Below are 21,067 nucleotides of genomic sequence, written 5' to 3' on the forward strand. Positions count from 1 at the left end.
CATGCCCTTTTCCACCTACTTTATTGTGCTCATGGGACTGCACTACCTTCACTAGTCGCTGGGACAACTGATATTTTTTCCTTATACACATAAATATATATTCAAGTCATGTTCTGTAGCGAACTTGGAGATGCTGAATGACCTTGCTGACTCGTAGATAAGTCTCCAGGTCAGTTCATGAGGTGGCTGCCAAATCAGTCCTCCCTTTACTGTATCACTGAATGCCAGAATGGGTTATCAAAAAACCCCCACACAACCCAAAACCCAAAAAAAGCACCACCTTGATCTTTTCACTCTGTAATGTCAGGTTCAGCCTCTCATCTATTCAGAGGAAATCAAAGCTCTAAATAGTCCTACCCTGCTTCCAAACTTCAAAACATCCCAGGAAAATCTGCAAGTGCCACACAAATAAATGTCTTCCTCTTAGAAGTCAGGGTCAGGTGTACCAGCACATGCATCAGTTTATTCACTTTAGCTATGAAGTGAAGGATCCCATCTTTCTGACCTCAGATTTCTATCTCCATCTTCATTCTAGTTCAGAAGGGATCCAAAATAAATGCAATTAAAATTAATTTTTTAAATGGCAGATTGTCTTCTTATAGGTTGTTTTCCTGTATATTCTGTTTTTGAGTATTACCAAAATTGCAGGGTTTTTCTCTGCATTTGTGATGGTTATTTTTCTTTCTGGGAAAAAAAAATTTCTGCCTATCTTCACTCTACTTCCTGATTCCAGGAGACAGAGTGTTAGCAAAAAGACTTGCAAAACTGAGGAAGCTATTGCAAGAGCTGTCAACACTTCCACAAAAATATTCTTATCACAAAGTTCATCTGCACATATCACAAAGTTCAACTGACCCCTCGCATTGAAGGAGTTAAATTGTGAGTAGGTTGCAGTAAGCAAGCTATCCTCCTATTTTTTCCCATGACCTCATTTGTGCAGAATTACAATGTAGTTCACGTGGGAAAATACCACCTGACCATACTGTGACATGTTAGCAGCAAGTACTTTAGTCTCCCAGTTGGTTAATCCAGCCTCAGCATTATGTATTAAAACAAACATTAACAAAATTAAAGAGGGAAATCTGCCATAAATGACCATATTTGGCCATGTTAGCTGGGGTGCCAGAGGAGTGCAATAGGCCAGTCTATTGTCAGCATCTGGAGGTGCCTGAGCCAACAGAGAGCATTTACTGAGTTGTTCCTTCTCAATCTGCCTGCTCTTGCCTGCCCTGTGAGTGTGTCCCCACACAGCAGTGGCAGGCACTGACCCAAGCAGGCACACACAGGAATTTGTCTCCTTCATGGCTGAGCTCTGCCATCATGCCAGGCGTGCCCACAGCCCTCACCTCAGGCTGGCTGGGATGTGGAGACCAGGGCCTTCAGCAGCTTTGCTCAGAGCTAAACCTGCAAAGACAAACAATGTCCATCCCCCTGTTGCTCTAATGCCCCTCTGTAAACATGCTGCTGCCTGATTACTGTTGTTTAATTTCCACCTGTTACTGTTACAGGACAGTCAGAATGACTGCACATGTCCTTTTTATCTCTGCAAATGGCATTAGTCTATAATAAAAAGCTGTGGAGTTTTTCCCATATGTGCTTGGGAAGGAGGAATGGCAGTGTTGGACTGAAGTGAAGTGACTTTGAGAATTAAGCTTGCTTTCACATCTTTAGACTACACCTATTTGGAATCATTAAGGCAAGGAAGTATATTGTAAAATCTTAGCCCTTCAGTAATCTTTCCCTGTTGATTTCACATTTCCTAACATCCAACATGGAAAGGAACATCTTTGCTCATCTAAATTTCTGTGTGGTCTCCCCAGCAAACCTGTCCTTCTGCTTCCTCTGTATCTGGTGTAACTCTTCTTTCTGTCCTGACAGAGTTTGCTGGCAGATGTTCACTGGTGGATGTACAAAGTGGTCAGATCCTCACAAACTTTGATGGCAAGCAGGTGAAAGCAGTTAGGGAATTAACCAGACAGGTTAAACTGCTGCTGTGTGTTTTACTTCAGTTGTAATCCTTTCCTAAATCCCCCCTGTCTCAAGCATTTCATATCAAACTCCAGTCTGCACTTCCTGAGCTCAGTCTCACTTTAAGAAAGGTTAAATAAGGTGACCAGGGCAGACATTGGATTTCTTTATCAACATCCCTTTTTGCTACCAGGCTTGCAATTTTATAGCAGCACTCAGTGATTGCTCTTAAACTGCTTTGGAGTGGAGTAATTGCCTGCACCTTTTCTGTCAAGGTATATTGTGGGTCCTTAGCACAAGCTCGTACCACATAGCCTGGAGAACAGCTGCTGTCCATAAGCCAGAAATTGAGATACTGTGTCCAATGGCACCATGTCTCATCCTTCAAAGGAGGTATTAATCATGTGCTGGACATTTTTGTATTACTTGGAGATAATTTATTTTGGTTTTCCTATTTGATTTTGCTAAGGTTATTTCAAGACTTCTGCTACTTTCCAGCTTATTAAGAGTTGGTCTGCAGAGAAGCTTGGAGGGTCAGAGCACAGAGAACGTTAAGTCTCATAATTTTCCTCTAATAAATGAAATATCCACACTAAAGCCAAGGCTTCACTGCAAACCCCTCCTTCAACTGTGCACTCATTGATTTGGGGGGCTCAACCCAGCCTTGGCCCCATGTGTTGTAAAAGATGCTTCTGAACAGTTGTGTCTGGTGGCAGATTGTCCCTCCTGGGTACAGAATGGCAGCTCCACAACATGGGCTAATGTGGGCTGTCTCCAGAAAAACACCTCCATGTGAGCCAAGCCATTGCAGCAAGGGGGGAGGCAGGAGCAGGATTACAGGAGATGGGCAGCTATGGCAGAATCAGACCAGCCTCAAAACCCTTATGACATGAACCTGAAGAGTTCAAGATGGACTTAGCAAATAAATTTCATTGTTATTTCTATTTTTAAAAATCTAATAATATGAGCAATATGTTCTTTATTCTGTGAAATTGCAGATACTTCTGTTTAGTGCCATTTTGCTTACTTGGAAAGGAATCACATCCTTTTTTGTTGGTACAGAAGAGCTCGGAAAACAATTACTACACAAAAAACAATTACCACACCAAAGCATATGTAAAAGATTCCTGAGAAGTATGTGATCAATTAATGTGAAATTGTGAAATTAAATTATCTTCAGATATTATACACAAAATTTCCAGAACAAAAGAAACTGTTAACTTCAGTTTGTGGTGATAGAACATTCCTCTTCTAAAGGACGTTACCCCTGTGGCAGGCGCCCTCATGACTCTTTGTGAAAGTAAAAGCTGCTGTCACTACCTGCACTACATGCTCTGTGGTACTCAGATGCTTCTTCCAAGCTCTCAGTATAAGCTACTTCAGAAATGCACATGTACTTTAAACTTCTGATTCTTCCCTTTTTAATACTGCTGCAATGGAGCTGAGGTCAGCAGGATGACCGCTGAAGGTATATCCATGAAAAGGAGAGGGAATTAGGGCCTGAGGTTGCCACCAGTTTGCTGAGAAGAGGCAAAGGCAGGAGTCAGCTGAAGAAGGGCTGCTCAGTTTGTGAGGCTGGGGTTCCATCTCAGAATGAAGCAGAAGTAAGGGGCAACTCTGAGAACAGAAAGTGCACAAAGTACTCGAGATTTTGGCAAAGACTGAGAGATAGATGCCAGTACTGCATCTCTAAATGGTAGAAATCTTGTAACAAGCTTTAGGTTTGGGAGATTTTCACTGCTTTGAGTAAGAAGTAAGGGATCCTTCAGGCCAAGTGCCAAACCACAGAGATCCAAGGCTTTGAAACTTGCCAGGTTTCTCAGCTTTCTGATGAACCACATGGTACCTGATATCAACTGTTTGGCCTCTTCTATAGCTACTGATACCACTGGGATTTAGCCTTCCTGTCTCTGGAAGAATTACAACCAAAAAGAACCAGAAGAAAAATTTTAAAGTCCATTCTCCTTTTGTCTCTAAGGGCTACTTCACAGAAGAGATGAAAATTTAAAAAATAAAAATTAAAAAAAGCAAACCAAAAACAAAGGGAAAGAGGTTTCATTTCTTTATTTTCTTACCTAGTGGGTTCTTTGGGGATTTCCATTTAAAAAGAGAAATCACAGTTAAATACAGTCTTCCCATCAGAAAACTATACTTCCCTAAATCACCAAACATAAATAAAGTTGCTATGAGGAAAAGAAATAGTAAAACAATGAACCACTCTTATTTGGCAGTGCAATGCCAAGAAGATTCTGAAGGGGTTTTTTTGTACTTCATTGAATGGCCATCTCTTTACAGAACACAGGGGCTGGGCAACAACCTCTGTAACAGCATTGTGATAGCAGGGAAAGCCTCCTCAGATCCTGACTGAAAAGTAGGATGGAATGACAATGGCTCTACAAACAGCCAAGGACAAGAAGCAGCTGGCAAGGTTATTCAAAACAGTAAGCTTGAATTTTGCTAGGTTGCAACTTGAATTTTAACTGAAGGAAGACTCTCCCTGAAATCAGAACTCTGTATGTTGAGGCAAATTCAGATTTCAGTTTACATCTGAATGCATCAACTGTGTGGAGTCTAATGAGCTGAAGTGAGGTAACGAGAAGAATTTGTTCCTGCTTCTTCGAACGCTTTAGGAGGAGCCAGCTCTCAGAAAGGGACAAACAGCTCTCCCTGGAGCACGTCACACACATCACTGCTTATGTGTCAACCCAGAAAGGAAAGAGATTTTCTGAAGTTAAAGCGTAGATGTTTGGAAAAACAAACTCTGCCAGTCCATAGTGGCCATCGGGCTATTCAGCTGGGGTGTTCTACATATTTTCAGGAGAGTAACACCCAGCTTCCTACTTACTTGCATTCCAGAGCAAGAGAGAATTTCTGGGGGTGCTCAGAGGTCTCCTACCCTGACACTTCCAGAATACCAGGGATGAGTGAAGGGCACATCATTAATCTGAGCCAATCCAGACATACCACCTTACTTGTCAAGGAAACTCAGGTTCTAAATTATTTTAAACCATTTAGACATCTTTTAATTTTATTTCTGAAAAAAAGTTTAGAAGGCAGTGTAGTAATGCAGCTAAAGGTAAAGAATTAATTAATCACCAAATTAATTACCAAATCTCAGTGCTGATTTACCATCTCCCCTTGTACTAGATACAGTCCTTTGGCTTTGCTAACAAGAATTCATTCAATTTCTTTTAAACTTAAAATCTGGGGTACTTACCCTAAATGAGAAAGGAAGCAAAAGAGAGATCACTTCTGTACCCAGTGTGTTCTTGTCAACACAGTGCAGGATGGAGAACTGAGAGGCTTTCTACCAACTGACACACAGCACTGACAGGACTCAAGCTAAAAATAATGTGAATATCCACCATAGGAATGCATGAGCCTCATGGCTGCTGGGACTGTTGCATGTGATGGCAGCTCTCCTGCTTTATGAATAAGAGCTGAATTTTAGTTACCCTGCTCCACTTACTTTGCAACTTGTACGGAAGTGATGGAAATTGATTTAATTCTTGCTTCTACCAGGAAGCTTGTCTCCCAGTACATCCTTTGCATTAAGGTAGTGATAGATTAGAAAATGCAAGCAAGTTGGAAGAGCATGGCAGCAAAGTCTCTCTAGATAGGCTAGTACATTTTTGTACTACATTTTCGTTTGCCTGTTCTAAAAGAAATCAGATTTTATGGCACAGGACATGAAAGAAGAAGTGACATTTCTATAACTGACTTATTTTAGGATGACATTATTTGAATTTTTAAACTTTTATCCAAAGGAAAGCTTGAATCATCAAAAAACTGATTCCCCACCATGAAAAATCTGAACGTCCTAGGTCAAGTTCAAATAGCTAAATAAAGAAAAGGTTTCTCCACCCTGCAGCTAACCCTTGCCCTTGTATTCTTAATTGAACACCTGAAGTTGTGGCAAAAGGTTTGCTGCTCCTGTCCTCACACGGAACACTGAACATCTCCAGAGCCGGGTGCTCCCAGGAGCAGGGAGAGGAGAGAAAGCTTCCCAGAGGGATGCAGCAGCCAGACAGGGATCTGCACCCTGTGCAGGAGCAGTGCTGTGACAGATTGTGGTCTGGCCTTGAGATTAGAACAGTTTAAGAGATTCAGTTGTACCTCTGGCTTTAAAGTCTGTTTACAATGCAGAGGTATGTGAAGAAATATAGGAGAAGGAAAAACTATTTGACCAACTGTAAAAGTTCATTTGAACAAGGAGAAAGTGATGTTGCACACTGATCTGCAAAAACACAAGTGTTTTAGCAAAGAATAAAACAGTTTCTCTGGAGACCTGGCTTTGGGACAGAGCTTAATGGCAGAGGATTTAAATGTGTTCACATAAATAAATAGTGTGAAGTTATTGTGTTCACATAAATAAATAGTGTGAAGTTATTTTTATGAACTCTTTTGAGTGCATGTTTCTATGACTATCCTATAACTCAGGTGTTTCCAAATATTCCTTTGAAATGGACATCATATGCCTTACACATCCATTTACACAGAGGGCTGGATTAGAAGTGGCTGACTTTGAACTGGGTTAATTTATTTTCATTTGCTGATGGCAGACTTGGCTATCCAGCTGGGAATAGCACTGGTACCAGCAGCCACCCGCTTCTCTGGCTGGCTTTGCAAACAGTTCAGGAGTGACTTGTTGTTCAGTGGGACTGTATGAGCTGCATGAAAAGGCAACGTAGCAGATGTCAGAGACTGCTGACCCCCAAATTCAGTGGCTTAAATAGAGAGAGTCAGTGAGTTAACCAAGCTTAATCTGCCAATGCTTTCCACTTTCCTCAAGACTTCCAGCTGGTGAAAGGCAGCTCCCCTCACTTGATCAAAGCACTGGCCTCCTCATCTGGAGGTGCTTTATTTCCCTATTGTGAATCTAAATGATAACAGAAGGTGCAGAACCACAGGGGAGCTGAGGTAAAGCAGCTGCAGGAAATATTAACTGAATTACATCATAAAAGCAAGACCTGCTGCAGTCACAAGAGAAACCTTTTCAGTGCAAGTGAGATTACATAAATATTGTTGATCACAAGAGGACGCAGTACCTTAACCAGAGCAAGACCAGAAAATGTGAAGACCTTACTTGATTTTTCTTCTTTAATGTTGTACTCCAGCACACCAGGAGCCTCGTTCTGCACTGGCAGGCGGACTGCAAGGACCATGTTGCTCACACTGCTCTCTTTCCTAACTAAGAATATCTGAAAAAGGAGAAAAGAATCAAGAGCTCAGCTATATTATGTGAGCTTCTAAACCTTATTTTAGGTCATTGGCAATGTAGATTTTATCAGTACAATCCACCTTTAAATAGCCTTATTTTAGCTTCATTCCACTTAGCTATGCTTTATACAACAAAAAATAATGGAGAAAAGGACATTTCATCTAAGTGAAATTCAGGCCTCCAAAGGGACTCACAAAGTTTCTATGTATCACTTACGTCCCACTTGCGCCTAAAGCAAACTATTTCACTAACTGAAGATTTAAAACTGCACTCACAATTTGTTAAGTGATGGTCCTCACACCAGTGCCCTAAATCACAGATGAGTCACCCCAGAATGTCCCAGTCCAGGTCTAAAGCAAGAGAATCACTTGTACCTTTAGTTGGTGAGGATTTGAGTGTCCATGAGAGGAGCATAAGGCCAAAGGCTCTGGTGCCAACACTGTCCATGGCAGAGCTTTTATGGGACCAAAAGATCACTCAGCCTGGCAGGTATCCTATGAGGACCCTTTTCCAATCCCCTGGGTGAAGCCATGGGGCCAGACCAAGTTTCTCAGGGATTTGTCTGTATACAAGTCTGGAGAATGTCCAAAGCTGGAGACTGCACAGCCTCCCTTGGCAACCTGTCCCACCACTTGCAGTCCTCTCAGGGACAAAATGCTTCCCTGCACCCAGTCTGGACCCCTCTGGTTTCAGTGCACACTGTTGCCTCTTGTGCTCCCACCCTGCAGTGCTGGGCACAGCCTGGCTTCATCTTCTCCATGGCCTCCCTGCAGGTACCAGGGGTTGTTGGGTGGTCTCCTGGAGGTGTCTTCTGGCTGAACCAGCCCTGGTGCCACAGCCTCTCCTCAGTGGGTCTGTGCCCAGCTCGCTGGCCTCCATCCCTACAGGTCCCTTCCCACAGAGCTGCTCCACCAAGAAAAAGGAAATATGCCTCATTCTTTGTATTGCATGAGATCCTAAGTGTGTTTCTAATTAAAACTCATTGTCAGGGCTATTTTTAGCTTGTATCTTGAAGGTGCAGATACAAAGACAGAATAATCTTCATATTCATCTGTTCTTTGATAGTAAGCTTAGGCAGAAAGGAGTCGAGGTATTTTTAAAAAACTGAATTAAAAAAATCAAGCTAATTTTGTAGCCTGGATATTAATATTAGAAAGAGAAGTATGAGTTGGTAAAATCATTCATCAGCTGCAATGTATGGAAATCTAGCAAAAAAGCATTAATTTCTTGGGCAGAGGAATTTTAAAACGTTGTCTAGAAGCCAGGACCTTTTCCTTCATGAGTCTCAGTCATAAGGGCATCTCCAGTCACTTTGAAGTACCCATGCTGAACACACAGCTTTGGGGCTGCTTCACAACCTCACATAGTGCTGTCATCTTGGCCTCTGAACTCAGGAGAAATGGAGCCCCAGGGTCTCAGGTTGATCATCAGGGCAGAGAAAATGCAAATAAATACGCAGGTGTGTGCCCTAAACAGGCTGATTTCCCCCACCTTCTGTTGCAGTGTCTGCAGGTGGAAGGCAGGCAGCACCTGCAGGGACAGTCTCTCCCTTGCCCAGGTCCTACCACCCACATGGCAGTGCTGTCCCTCTAACCACGACTGCCAGACAGCACCATCTTATAGTGCTACATCTGAAATTTAATCTAAGCAACCAGGGAAATGAAACCTGGAAATGAATCACTTCTTTTTTCCTGATCGGCACGCCTGGTTGCCATGGATCCAGAGGCTAAAATTGGACTATGGCTGTTCAGAGAATTAGGAGGTGGGTTTTCTGAGCTGTACGTAGCCCTGAGTACTGTACTTCCCCTGGGTCAGGGCTGCTATTGAAATCAGTCTCTTCTATTTTCACCACAGGTGGGAATGGTGCTGCCCTGTTTCAGGTGGGCTCCCAGAGGGCAGGAGATTCTGCCCGTGCCCTGGGACACCTCTGAGGCACCACCTCTTCTCCTGCCTGCTTCCCACTGCAGCTGAAGGCTGTGCCCCAGGACAGCAGGAGGAACAGAGGCAGGATGATTCCCCAAAGCCACTCAGAGGTGGGAACTCCCTGCCTGCAGGGAATGGATAATGCCTGAGGAGACTTGGGGCCATGCATGGCTACATCACAGACAGTCATGCACATCTCCACTTACAGACAGAGCACAAAACCAAAGAGGATTTCTTGCTCAATCTAATTGAGAAATCTGATTCAGGGTGAGGTGCACTGCACAGCCTAGGCTGCTCAGGTGAATCCCACTGGAGGGTGTCCCTTGGCTGTGCCAGCATTTAGCCCTGGGATAGACTGGCTTGGCCAAGGGACAGGTCCAAACATCCTCTGGACAGGTCCAGAGCAGGTGTGCCCTGACATCAGCTCAGGTAATTTACACCTGCCCTTCCCAAAGGATGCAGCCAGGACATCTACAGCCTACTATGCCTCACCTCTCAGACCTCTCAGAAAAGGGGATCAGCTCCCTTTGGCACTTTTTTCTGTTTCCTTAAACGAGCTCTAAGCTTTGCACAAGTGTATAATTCTCTAACACTCAGTTTATGTAAATCAGATCCAGATATCAATTGTGGCAATAAAAATTACTCCCCAGCAGCTCCCTGAATCTAAGGTCCTTTTCTTCACAGATTTTTTTTCATTGCTCCAGATCAGGAAAATCACCATATTTGTGGGTATGGTGGTGAATGGGAAACCATCTCCATGAATCTACATGGTAAACAAATAAACCCAGAGATAATATTCCTTGTTTTCCCAAAGACAATATAACTGTTTGTGCTGCTGAGAGAGGTAAAGCATCAAATGGTAATGAAAACAGAGAGCAGCCTGCTAAATATTTTTGCTTCCACATAAAAAAAAAAAAAGCACTGCTCTCCTAACCAAGGACAGGAAATGTGGTTGTCTGAACTGAAATTGCTTTGGACTTACCCCTGCTGTTTCTTTGCCAAGGATCGCCCCGGCCCTTTCCTGGCTCATGTTCAGCTGAAGCCAGACAGGACATGTCTTGATGAGTTTGTCAAGGATGCTGATCCCTGGAAGCTGGAGGCAATTTCGCACAGCATTGGCCGGACAGAGATGTGTCTCTTTCCCCTCTTCACTGGCATGTCTGACAGGGCTGAAACACAGCAAGGGAGTCCCTGGTAAGCAGAGCTGCAAACAGAGATCTGGGCAGAGCAAGGACTGTGAGTGCAAACACAGACACGGGCACTTACACATCAGGAATGCTCCTTGGGGGGCATCAAACCACCACAGGCACGCTGTTATGCCAGCAGGCTGGCAGGGTGCTTTGTGCTGAGCTCTGCTGGTTTTGGCTCACCCACAGATGCTGCCCAAGACACAGGTAAGGGATGCACAGGGGCAGCCAGAGCCACAGAGGGTTGAGCATGCCTGTGCCCTGGATGCCACCCTCCAGCTGAAGGGTCTGAGAGATGTTTCATGGTTCAAAAGTAGCCATGCAGCAGAGGAGTCCCTGCAGTCTAATGGCAGACTGGTGATAAATACTGGCTTCAAGCTATGGTGCTGATTTGACAAAGTCTATTTATACATGTGCTTGGCTCTGCAGGCAGTGGAAATACTTGTGCTGAGAAGTCTGGTCACAAGAGCTCTACTGGATAAGACCATGGACTCATGGGGATATGGGCTTGTCATAGTTTGGCCAAGAAGTGAGTTTCTGGAAAAGTCATGATCAAACCAGTCAGTGGTCAGATTTGAAACTGGCACTTGTGGTGGCCACTGAGGATTTGGATACGCATCTGAGAACACACAGGGGTTAAAAGCAAAAGATTCCCAGAGAACTTCCTCTTTTGATCTGGTGGTGAGTGGAGTCTGAGTGGAATGGGCTTGTCATTCATTTGACTAATTGATTTTGCATTTATAGAGAATGTAAGAGAACATACACAAAAACTGTTTTGCTGCTCTAATTTTCTGCTTAGAGGTCAGAACTGAAAATAGGACTCTCACTTTTTATTTGGTCTTACTTCAAATATTTTTCCTTTTCCTTTTATTTTTAAAGATACAGATCTTAAGGTACTACATTTCAAATAAGGTCAGTCTTAAACTACTAAAAGAGAGTAATTTCAAAGGCCTAACCTAACACAGCAGGTCTGTCCCAAAAGTCAAATTGTGTAAAAATAGCCTTTCATATCCCAAAAGCAACACAGAGATTTTATTTTTTAGTAGTTTTTTCTTTTTTCAACCCTTCACAGACAGCTTTCTCAGAAAATACAGGTGCTTCTGTAATTTGGGTTGTAGATAAAGTTATTATTTCACAGAACCTATATTTTAATCAATCCTTTTTTAAGATCATAGTCAAGACAGTAGGAATGAGAGAACTGTGCTTTAAAAAAAGCAAATTTAAATAAGTGAAACCTACTTGTCATAAAAGCCCAGTTTGTCACATAGGTGAGGGAATTTCTTTTAGATTTAACAGCATGTGATTTTAATCAATATCATCTGAATATATCAAGAAAAACAATGGAATACAGCTTTAGGAAGTTACCCTGAGTCATCATTGGGGTTTTTTTACAGAAGAAACAACCAAAAAAAGGCCTTGTAACCATGTGAAAGGAAAACATGTGTTGGATGGCAATATTCATACTCAGTAGTGGGAAAGAAGCAATGAATTGAAGGGAAAGAAAGTTGACATATAATGACTGTTCCATAACAGCAAAAATTACTCCCCTAATTAGTCACAAAGACTTGAACCCTATCACATCTGAATGATGTGTGAAACCTCAGTCAAAAGGAGGTCAATGCTGATAATGTCTTGCTGTGTCACCAGAGGGTGAGGGAGCCATATCTCCTGTCTGAGGAACTTTGTTAGCCATTAATTATGTAAGGTGGGGCCAGCAAGGCACTGATGCTCAGGAATCCCATTGCCTGGAGGGAAATGAGGGTTATCAACACAGTCAGGAAAACAACACAAACCAGCTCGGACCTGCTGAGCATCAGGCACACAGTGATCCTGGCACTGGCCCCCTGCAGGCATCCATCCCTCTGCTCCCTCCCTCGGGCACAACCCCTGAGAGCCCTGCTCACAGGACCAGCTGGGGCTTGGTGAGGCCAACAAGGGCAGACTGGTGAGGAAAAATAACAGAACTGACCTTCCAATACATGTGGCTGCATGTAGGGTCTGAATTTTGGAGAATGGATAGAAAATTGAAAATAATTCCAAACTCAGAATACAAGATGAAAGAGTAAGAGCCTGAAGGTGCTTGCCCTGATGGAAAATCTTGTTATTTCAGTGTGTAGAGTCTTTCAGTGCAGCAAATTTAGGGTATAAGGCTTTTTTTTTTTTTTTTAGCAGAACAGGCAGTCCAATATTTTGTGGGCCCTCAGGGATGAGGTATTCTCTCAGAAGCCAGACCAGCCTGGAAAGAGCTAAGCAGGCTCTTGTACCTGTAGAGAGGGATGAGTGAAAGGGGAGACTGTGGCAAAAGGACAGGCAGGAAGTGTCATTAAGGGGATCATATGGAATCAGGGGAATGTTTGGTGAGACGTTTCCTGCCAGTGAGTTATAAGAGATGATGGATAAATTCCCAAAAGAAGAGGAAGAGGATTGCATTGCCCAAATCTCTTAAAACGTCGGATTTGGAGCAGCAGCACACACTTTATTGAATCAAATCTGTGCTGGCTAAGAAATGGGAGTGCATGACCTCCCAGACCTTTCTCACTGTAATGCTCTGACCCATGACACACCAGTTGACGCAGTTATGGCACCGACGCTTGACTTCTGTCCTGGGCACAGCTGTCACAAAGATTTGGATGGGGCTGTGGGAATGTTTAATCCAGCAATTTAATCTGGCTCTGTGGTAGCTCTGTGGCTGCACAGAGAGGAGGGAGCCCAGGCAGCTCCTGGGCTCTTGCTGTGCTGCCAGTTGGAGGAATTTCCAGGGCCACTATGGTGAGCAGCTTGCTCACTCAGAATTCATGCATCAGATTATTTCCAAAGCCTCAGTTTTCAAAAATAACATAAAACTGTTCTTGTCCCACAGTCCTGCAAAACCCTTTGGCTGACAGAGGCAGGTGCTCATTTTGCTAGGTGTGATGTGAAGCTGAAAAGCTGTCCCTAGAGCTGCCTGCTTTCCTTTTCTTTTCTTTTCTTTTCTTTTATTGAGTTCTTACTGCAAAGTATGTTTAAATCTTGCAGTGGTTCTGCTAAATTGGATTCAGCTGGGAAGCAGGGAGCTGCATGCTGCATATTGATTGGCAGCACAGGCTAATTAATTGCACAGTGATTACATTCACACACCTGCCCCAGGCTTGCAGAAGGCATCAGGTTGCTTGTTGGAGGCAATACAATGAAAATGATGGTTTGAATTATTGCACAGTGACTGTACACTGCAGTAATGACCACCATGACTCACTGCTTTAAAAACCAGGAGCCACACTTGCCAGTTGAATATTCCCAGAAGTCAGCAGACCAGATAGGAGATATAACCCACTGAATACTAGGGTTATATACCTACTGGTGCAGGTGAAAGCCTGAGCATACCTTTGCATGGGGTTTCAGAAATATTGTCACAAACCTGCTGACACTAAGGGCTTCCTGGCTGGACTATATGTAGCTGGTCACTCTGAATTTCCCTGAGGCAGCTGAGACACAGCAATTGTGTGAAACGGCAGCAGGGACTGCCAGATTAATTCTTCACTCCTGCACATTTGCTCTGAGAAGAAACATAGTGTATTTTTAAAATTAAATCTTAAATTGTAAATCAAATGCTCTGTAGTGCACTGATACGTAATGACAGAGTGCCTTAGTATTGTTTAAGCAGACCAGATTTAAGAATTAGGAGCTAGTCTTTTATTATTAAGTTTTATTGCTTTTGCTTCTCCCTCTGAAAATGAGGAGACATCAAGAAAGAGCAAGAGCAAAGGTTTGCTGTGCTGCCCTCAAGGAGAGAGATACAATGGTATATTTACACTTATAGAAGAGCAGGAATCACAGGTCAGAATGTGTGTGAGCTGGCTTGGTACTGAGGGAGAAATACAGACAGTCACAAGTCCATGTGCCAGGTGATAGAGCAGAACCGAAGCTACCTGGTACCTGAAGGGATACCATTTGGGACAAGCCAGCTTGTGGCTGAAGCTGACTTGTGGAAACCCTTCAAGCCTAATGGTTATAAGGAGCACTTATAGCAGGAGGAAAAGATAGAAGTTTCTGAAGCCAACAGAGCAGTCCTGATGGAAACTGATAGGCAGTGCTGTTAATTCCTGTGGTTAAAAGAGATATTTGGGAGCATGGAGCTTCATGGAGTTGGGTGAGAGTGACAGAAGACTCGCAGGGCTGGTTTACATCTTGTGTCACAACCAGCCCAGCTGGACTCAGCTGCAGGGCTCTGTGCCACTGGCAATAGAGGCAGATCTCTTTTTTTCATGGTCACCTTCTTTCCTTACAGGAATAATTGGAGCTACAAGAATAGCAACTAAAGTACAAGGTTTCACCCACTGCAAGAAACAGAGCTGCTTTGTTTGGTTTGGTGTCACTTCTGATTACACAGATGTTAAGGAACACATTGAATGGAGGTAGCTTGGTGTCCTAACTGCACAGACTTATTAAAAGTCTTTGTTCAGACACGCGAATTTGTGTGCTGTTACTTTCAGTTCACTGTGAGAGAAATTATGCAGTGCCACAGCTAAAGGACATCAAGCTTCATTTTGCTTCCACCCTAGAAATGGCCAGTTTTTGATACCATCTACTTACACTCATAAGCTAGCCCATCTTTGATCACTTCATCCGTTCAGCTCAAATTAATCTGAGATGGAGGAGAAGGATTCATTTATCCTCTGGACTTGCCTTTGGTCACCTTGCTGGGTTCTTCTTTCTCCCAGCTGGTGGTGGAAGTGAGACCCTGAACCCAACCTAGCTGCCGGAAGAGCTCCAACATCTTTGAAATTCTGGAATCGTTTCATCATAAAACAGAGTATTAGGAAGATGGGAAGGCAGCAAGGTGATATATTGAAAAACCCATAGCAAAAAAGCTAATTTTGTGCATCAAACGCGAATGCTGACTTGCAGAAAATTCAGGTTTTAATAAGTGCTTTTTCATAACAGAGCCAAGGGATCTTACAAAAGTCAAACCAACAAACTGAAATAAGATAACCAACAATGGAAAACCCAAAAGTAGAAAGAGAAGTTATTGTGATCTTCAGGGATCACACCCGGGTAATTGTCACCCTCTAGTCAGAAATAAACAAGTTTCTTGTTGTCTGACAGGCAGAAAGAGGGAGAAAGGAAGTAGGATGTAAAGCAAGCCATGGGAGCTTCCTGCATTGTAAAGTTCTTGGATGTGCAGAAAAATTGGATAATGGAAATGATGTGAGAAGCTCAGTGTGTCCCATGAGGCAGGCTTGCCTGCCCAGTGTCCTCCCTACCTTGCAGAATGCTTGTGTTACTGGCCCACCCTGGTGACAAGTTTATAGCTCAGGAAGTTGTGCTTCTCAGCCTGTGGTCTGTGGAAAGCCTGTGGTTGGCAGAGCACTTCCTCCTGCTCACTGCTCCCCTTCTTCCGCCTCTACTTAATTGTCCACCCTTCTGCTCTTTGGTCTTTGGTCTACAGTTGATGCTCTGCACGTCCAGGAGTTTTGGCTCAGCCTGGGAAGGACCAAGGTTAATAGCCAATGCAGCAGCTGTTCCAGCTGCCAAAAGGTAAGACAAACCAAGGGTATCCTAAATATCCTGACACCTCACAGCTCAGCATAACCCTTTGTCTCCCACCTACTCCACTTTCTGTGACAGGCACCATCAATTTCAGCAGTGAATTTTGCACTCTGCAATTGAAGTCTCACTTGAAGTGAGCTCTTCTGTACCTGCCAGGGATTCCCAAATGCCCACTTCTGTGAAGGCTGGCAGGTTTGTACACATCTGGGCCTTGTTTGCCAAAGTGGAACAAGCCATCACACTGCTAGGGAGCTCCATCAAAGGCACAGAGGAATCAGGTGGTCAGGTGTGGGACAGCTCACCTACCCTTAAACCACTCACCAGTGAAAACCAACAGAGGAAGTTACAAAAATGAACAAGTTCTACTATACTTCAAGGGCAAAAAGTTGTCATGTCCCCTTGTGCAGGTGGAAGAACTGTAAATCATGTGTCAATTTATTAAGTAACCAGTAGCCACTGAGTTTTCTGTTCACATATGACACCAGACTGGTGTCTTATATGGTACATGGCTCGGCTGGAAGGTCTGCACACTGGAGGGGCTGTGTGGACATGCCCTGCTGCCTGCAGAGCTCAGCAGGGGTAGCTGGGCTGGCTTGCAGGAGCTGAGCCTCAGGAGCAGGCTCTGCACAAGCACATGGAGCTTGCAGGCAGAATGACCAAGCCCTGCTAAGCCCTGGTGCCCTGGCCACTGCCATCACCAGGTTTAAAGCTAACACTTGGATTTTCCTCATTACTTCCTTAATGCAGGCAAAGGACGTGACTGCAGCTTATCTGCTTTTGAACTTTGTAGAGCCTTGCCCCTCTGAAAGGTGAGGAGTCAGGTCAGCTCTGCAGAAGCCTTGCTGGATGAGAGCTGCTGGTGTTGTGAGGGACAGACGGAGCTGCTGGTGTTGTGAGGGACAGAGGGAGCTGCTGGTGTTGTGAGGGACAGAGAGAGCTGCTGGTGTTGTGAGGGACAGAGGGAGCTGCTGGTGTTGTGAGGGACAGAGAGCTGCTGGTGTTGTGAGGGACATGTAACCACTGTCCCTCACCAGAGCACAAACCTGGTGCTCAGGACCAGTGGTGGCTCTCTCAGGGCAGGAGCAGCAGGACAAGGTAACTCAGGCACAGAGAAGGAGAGGGTTCCTGCAGTGCTTCCCATGAGCCCTCCAATGCTTCTTCCTACTAAATTAATCAAGCTTAATTGTAAGTGCTTAGAGAGAAGCAGCAGCAATACCCCTGGCAGACCCTCTTGTTTGACCTTGTCAACAGTCTTTCAGCAAGGAGTTCTCTCAAGTGATGGAGAACTGTAACTAAATGTTTATTAAGTTGCCAGCTTCTCTGTGTTTCCTGGGTTCATTGTGTCTGCCCCTCTATTTAAATACACAAAGTCATGTATACTATAAAGGACTGCATATGCATAAAACCCCAAACAAAGTACAAACTAATTCTCATTACTGATAGTTCCCAGGTCAGCTCTACTAACAAACAAGCCTTCTCACACACACTCATAGCCATGGCATGGACAGAAACAACATAAAAAACAAATATCAAAAAAATTCCTGAAGGAAGAGCCCTTCTTTCAAAGATTCCCCTGCTTTTTTTTCCCTTTCAGTCTACCCATTTCCTGCATCCATTAACACCAATGGAATATGCTCCCTTTGGCCCCACACTGGACTGGGGCTATTATATCCTATAGTGTGTAATATATCTTGCTGGTATTCACAAACTGTACTGCTGCCTTTAGGTAACTTTGCATATTTATTTTTGCAAATTTATTTTGTATTTATTTTACGTATATATTTTGCAGACAATAATTTGTCTCACAAACATCAACTGTATTTCTCTTTTCACTCAGTCAAAACATGCTTTGTCAAGTCAAAACCACTTTGCAGGTTTTATTAGCTGTGCTCCCTTCCTAACAACATTCAGCTAATGATAAGTTGTTCTCCCCCACATTTACAATCAGAGATTTTCAGGGCATGTGTCTTTTGCCTATTTTAAAGCCAAATTATTCTCTTAGGAATGACAGTGTATCAGCAAAACTAAAGATTTTTCTTTGTGTGCAGGCAATGAAGGATCATTTATATTTCTGCAAGGCCCTTTCAGTGCAAAGAGAAGAGAGCTGCTGAAGCACCAGCCAAGGCAGGGTCAGAGTGGCTAGAGAACAGACATTTTCCTCAGCAAAAAACTGCAAACATGTTTGCTGGATAATCCAACTTCTCTGGAAAGGCTTGTGCAGTGCAGAAAACAGAAGCAAAGGTTGTGAAGAAGAGAAACAACTTCCCAGGCTTTAAGACCATAAGGAAACCCCAGACCTCCCTCACCCTCCCATGTCAGTGCTCAGAGCTGAGCCATGACCTGGAGAGAAAGGCTTATTCTCTGCATTCCAAAACCACTTGAAGTGTTGGGAGCACAAAGCACCCTTGCTTTTACTGCAGGGTCAAGGTGATGGGCAGAGGTTTTGCCCTTTTCCAGCTCATCTGGACAGGAAGGAAAATGGGAATGGAAAGCCAGGGAATGCTTTTCTATATTGTAATCACCTAACAAAGAGGGGAAAAGGAAACGGAAAATAAAGGGGAGGGACAAATTTCCAATTCAAACTTCATTAAGAATAGACTGCAGTTTAGCTTTCATAAAGCCATTCTGTTTCAAACCCTATACATTAAAAATTATTTGAAATCTGAGTGATTAGAGAAAAAAACCTCAGCAAAATATGTAGAGAATCATCAGACTAATGATAAAAAGCTATAGCCTTGCTCACCTTGTGAGGGGATTGAGTGTAGGCAGGAGGCACACAAGCTATGAGAGACTAACCACACAAACTTGCATAACAGTTTTCCTCTGCACTAAGAAATATCTGCAAACGCTTATCTCAGTCATAATTTGCAACTAGAAATGGTTGTTTTGCCAAGGGAAATAAATCCACTGGACTTTCATTCTGCAGCATTTGAAGGAGCAGAGCACAGGGCTTCTGAGGCCTCTCCTCTCATAAGGCACCACACAAAGTGGCTTGCTTACACACAAATATTCATGCTTTGTGTAAGCTTTCCTTCCAGTGTCAGTGTGGATGGATTTCAATATGCAGTGCTCTTAGAGAAAAAAACAAATATCTAAATCTGTGAACCTTCTCTTTGTCTGTCCTCCTTAAGCCTCACTCCAGCAATTTCATACACCTCATTAATTTTGATTAGGCATTAGAGAAATGTGTTTATTTCTTGCTTTATTACCTGATGGGATCCCTGCCTGCATTTACACTGGGGCAAGGTTAGAGATCTGCCTTCCTGAGGGAAGGACAGGAAGAAGAAAAGGGCTCATTTGGGTATTTCAGGGATATGGAAAGGTGGTGAAAGGACATGGTCTCTCACAACCTTCTAGTGGTGAACACCTCCAGAACACTTGGAAACAGCTCAGGGTGGGAGAGGTGTTCTAGTTTGCTAAGTTGTGTAACCTGTCTTGTGGGTGGGCATGGCTCTCGTCCTCCTGTGCTGGTGGGACAGCCTGGGACTAAAGGGCTGGTTAGTGGAGCAGTGTCAGAAACTGCTAAAATGTCCCTGCAGTGACTGGCAGCTCAGCATGTGGCTACAGATCCTGCCAAGCAGTAAGACAAACCTGTCAGCTCCCCCAGACCCCACCAAACCACTGCTGGGACCCCAAGCTTTTTTATTTAATTGTGTTTATGGTCACTGCATCACCAGGGCTAAAATGTAGGTAGGTCATGAGCCACAGGATTTGTGTTCACAGACCACAAGATAGTTTAAGACAATCCACAGCATGGTTGTCTTGGTCATGTCCTGCCCAAAACATCAGTGTGCAGGCTGCTAGTGCTTGTCTAACCTGGGCACTCTGGCTCAGGGGGCCAGAGGGGGACAGAAGGTTAGTGCTGGACACAGCTCTCTGGCCTGGCTCCCTGCTCAGCTTGGTGAGCCATGAACAAATTTAAGACTTGGATTCAGTCCACTGGCACCAGTCACCCTGAATTACTCCCTGGAGCTGCTGCTCTCCAGTAAAACCAGAGATCACCATGGGTGCATGGGTTCCTGAATGGACACAACAAACAAACACACCTAAAGTCAGGCAGGGTAAATCCAGACTAATGTAGACAGCTAGCTCTAATAGCAAACGGAGACAGCAGAATGCCAGGCCAAGGGACTAAGCCCATCATCTACCCCTGTCTCAGGCTGTTGTTCACAGTGCCCCTCCTGCCATCTCTGTTGATTTTCCAGCACTGAGGACCCATTTCTGCTGGGAGCATAACAGTTGTTTTCCCTTTTGGCTAGAAAGGTTACCAGTGAGATCCAGCATAAAATTAACTACTTTCTAATCCCAAGAAAGGATTTGAATGGGAGTTCAGGATGCAATTACACAAAAACATTCTGTATTACATTTTTGTCCTATGGACAGAAAGGAAAGTTGGCCAAAGCAAGTTCTTTCCCGTACATTGATTCAGCAGAAGAAGCTTTGAGCTTTGCCTGGTTTCTTGTTTTGTGGAGGGTATCAGGAGTGACAAATTCCTTGAAGAGAACTTAAGGGGGGCAAAAAGGAAAGAGAGAAGAGAAAGATTCTTGGCAGGCGAGATGAAAGGTTGGGCTGGGTCCCAGGCTGTCATTTCACCAAGTATGTGTGACAACCTTGTTTTGCCTAGAAGTCTGCTAGCAATTTGCAGAACAGTGATGCAGGTAGCCAGCAGTGCTCTCTGTCTCCAGACTCTGCTATTTGTTGGTCTCTCTCTGTTTCCTTGGTGAATTTTTCCAAGCAGCAGAAAATCTAATCCAGTTCACAAGGGGCTGCAGCTGCTTTCTGTTCTGCCCAACAGCTGCTTTTCCAAGAGAGAGACTTCAAAAGACTGGCTTTCTCTGGAGAGCCATGGGAGGGATGTACGTGAGCTGTGTGGATTCCCTATATTTGGCAAAGAAGGTTGTATGTGTTCAGTTGCTTTCAACAAAGCACTTGAAATTCCCCAACAATTCATTAGCCTTGCAAAAGCAAAGAGAACGTATTAATTAACATGGTCAGGAGATAATTTCAAGCAGTAAGACAGGTCTTCCAACCTTACCAGGGATACCCAGACCCTGAGTCACCTAGAGCAAATCCCAGCAGCCACACCTCTTGCAGGATCTTTCTCAGAGCCAGGATTCCAGGCCTGCCTCAGAGAACAACTCTCAGGGTGGGGTTTTGTGCTCCTCCTCATCCAGGGCAACGGAGGGTGCTGCAGGAAGAGTACCACTTCCACATCCTCCCAACACACCACTTTTGCTCCAGC

The 21,067-nt window shown here is 44.0% G+C and overlaps 1 protein-coding gene across 1 annotated transcript in view; it reads right to left on the bottom strand.

Annotated features, from left to right (window-relative positions):
* The window catches only part of LOC120503881 (ras and Rab interactor 3-like), a 156,106-nt gene that overhangs the window by 34,655 nt on the left and 100,384 nt on the right, over positions 1-21,067 (bottom strand). Inside the window, exons 20-21 of the mRNA XM_039712916.1 lie at positions 10,095-10,281; positions 7,055-7,169 (exon numbers count right to left, since the gene is read on the bottom strand). Coding sequence (XP_039568850.1) covers positions 7,055-7,169; positions 10,095-10,281 — 302 coding nt within the window. The remainder of the gene's footprint in view (positions 1-7,054; positions 7,170-10,094; positions 10,282-21,067) is intronic.

Source organism: Passer montanus, unplaced genomic scaffold, assembly GCF_014805655.1.
Source record: "Passer montanus isolate IOZ18808 unplaced genomic scaffold, ASM1480565v1 scaffold27, whole genome shotgun sequence".
NCBI classification, from domain to species: domain Eukaryota; kingdom Metazoa; phylum Chordata; class Aves; order Passeriformes; family Passeridae; genus Passer; species Passer montanus.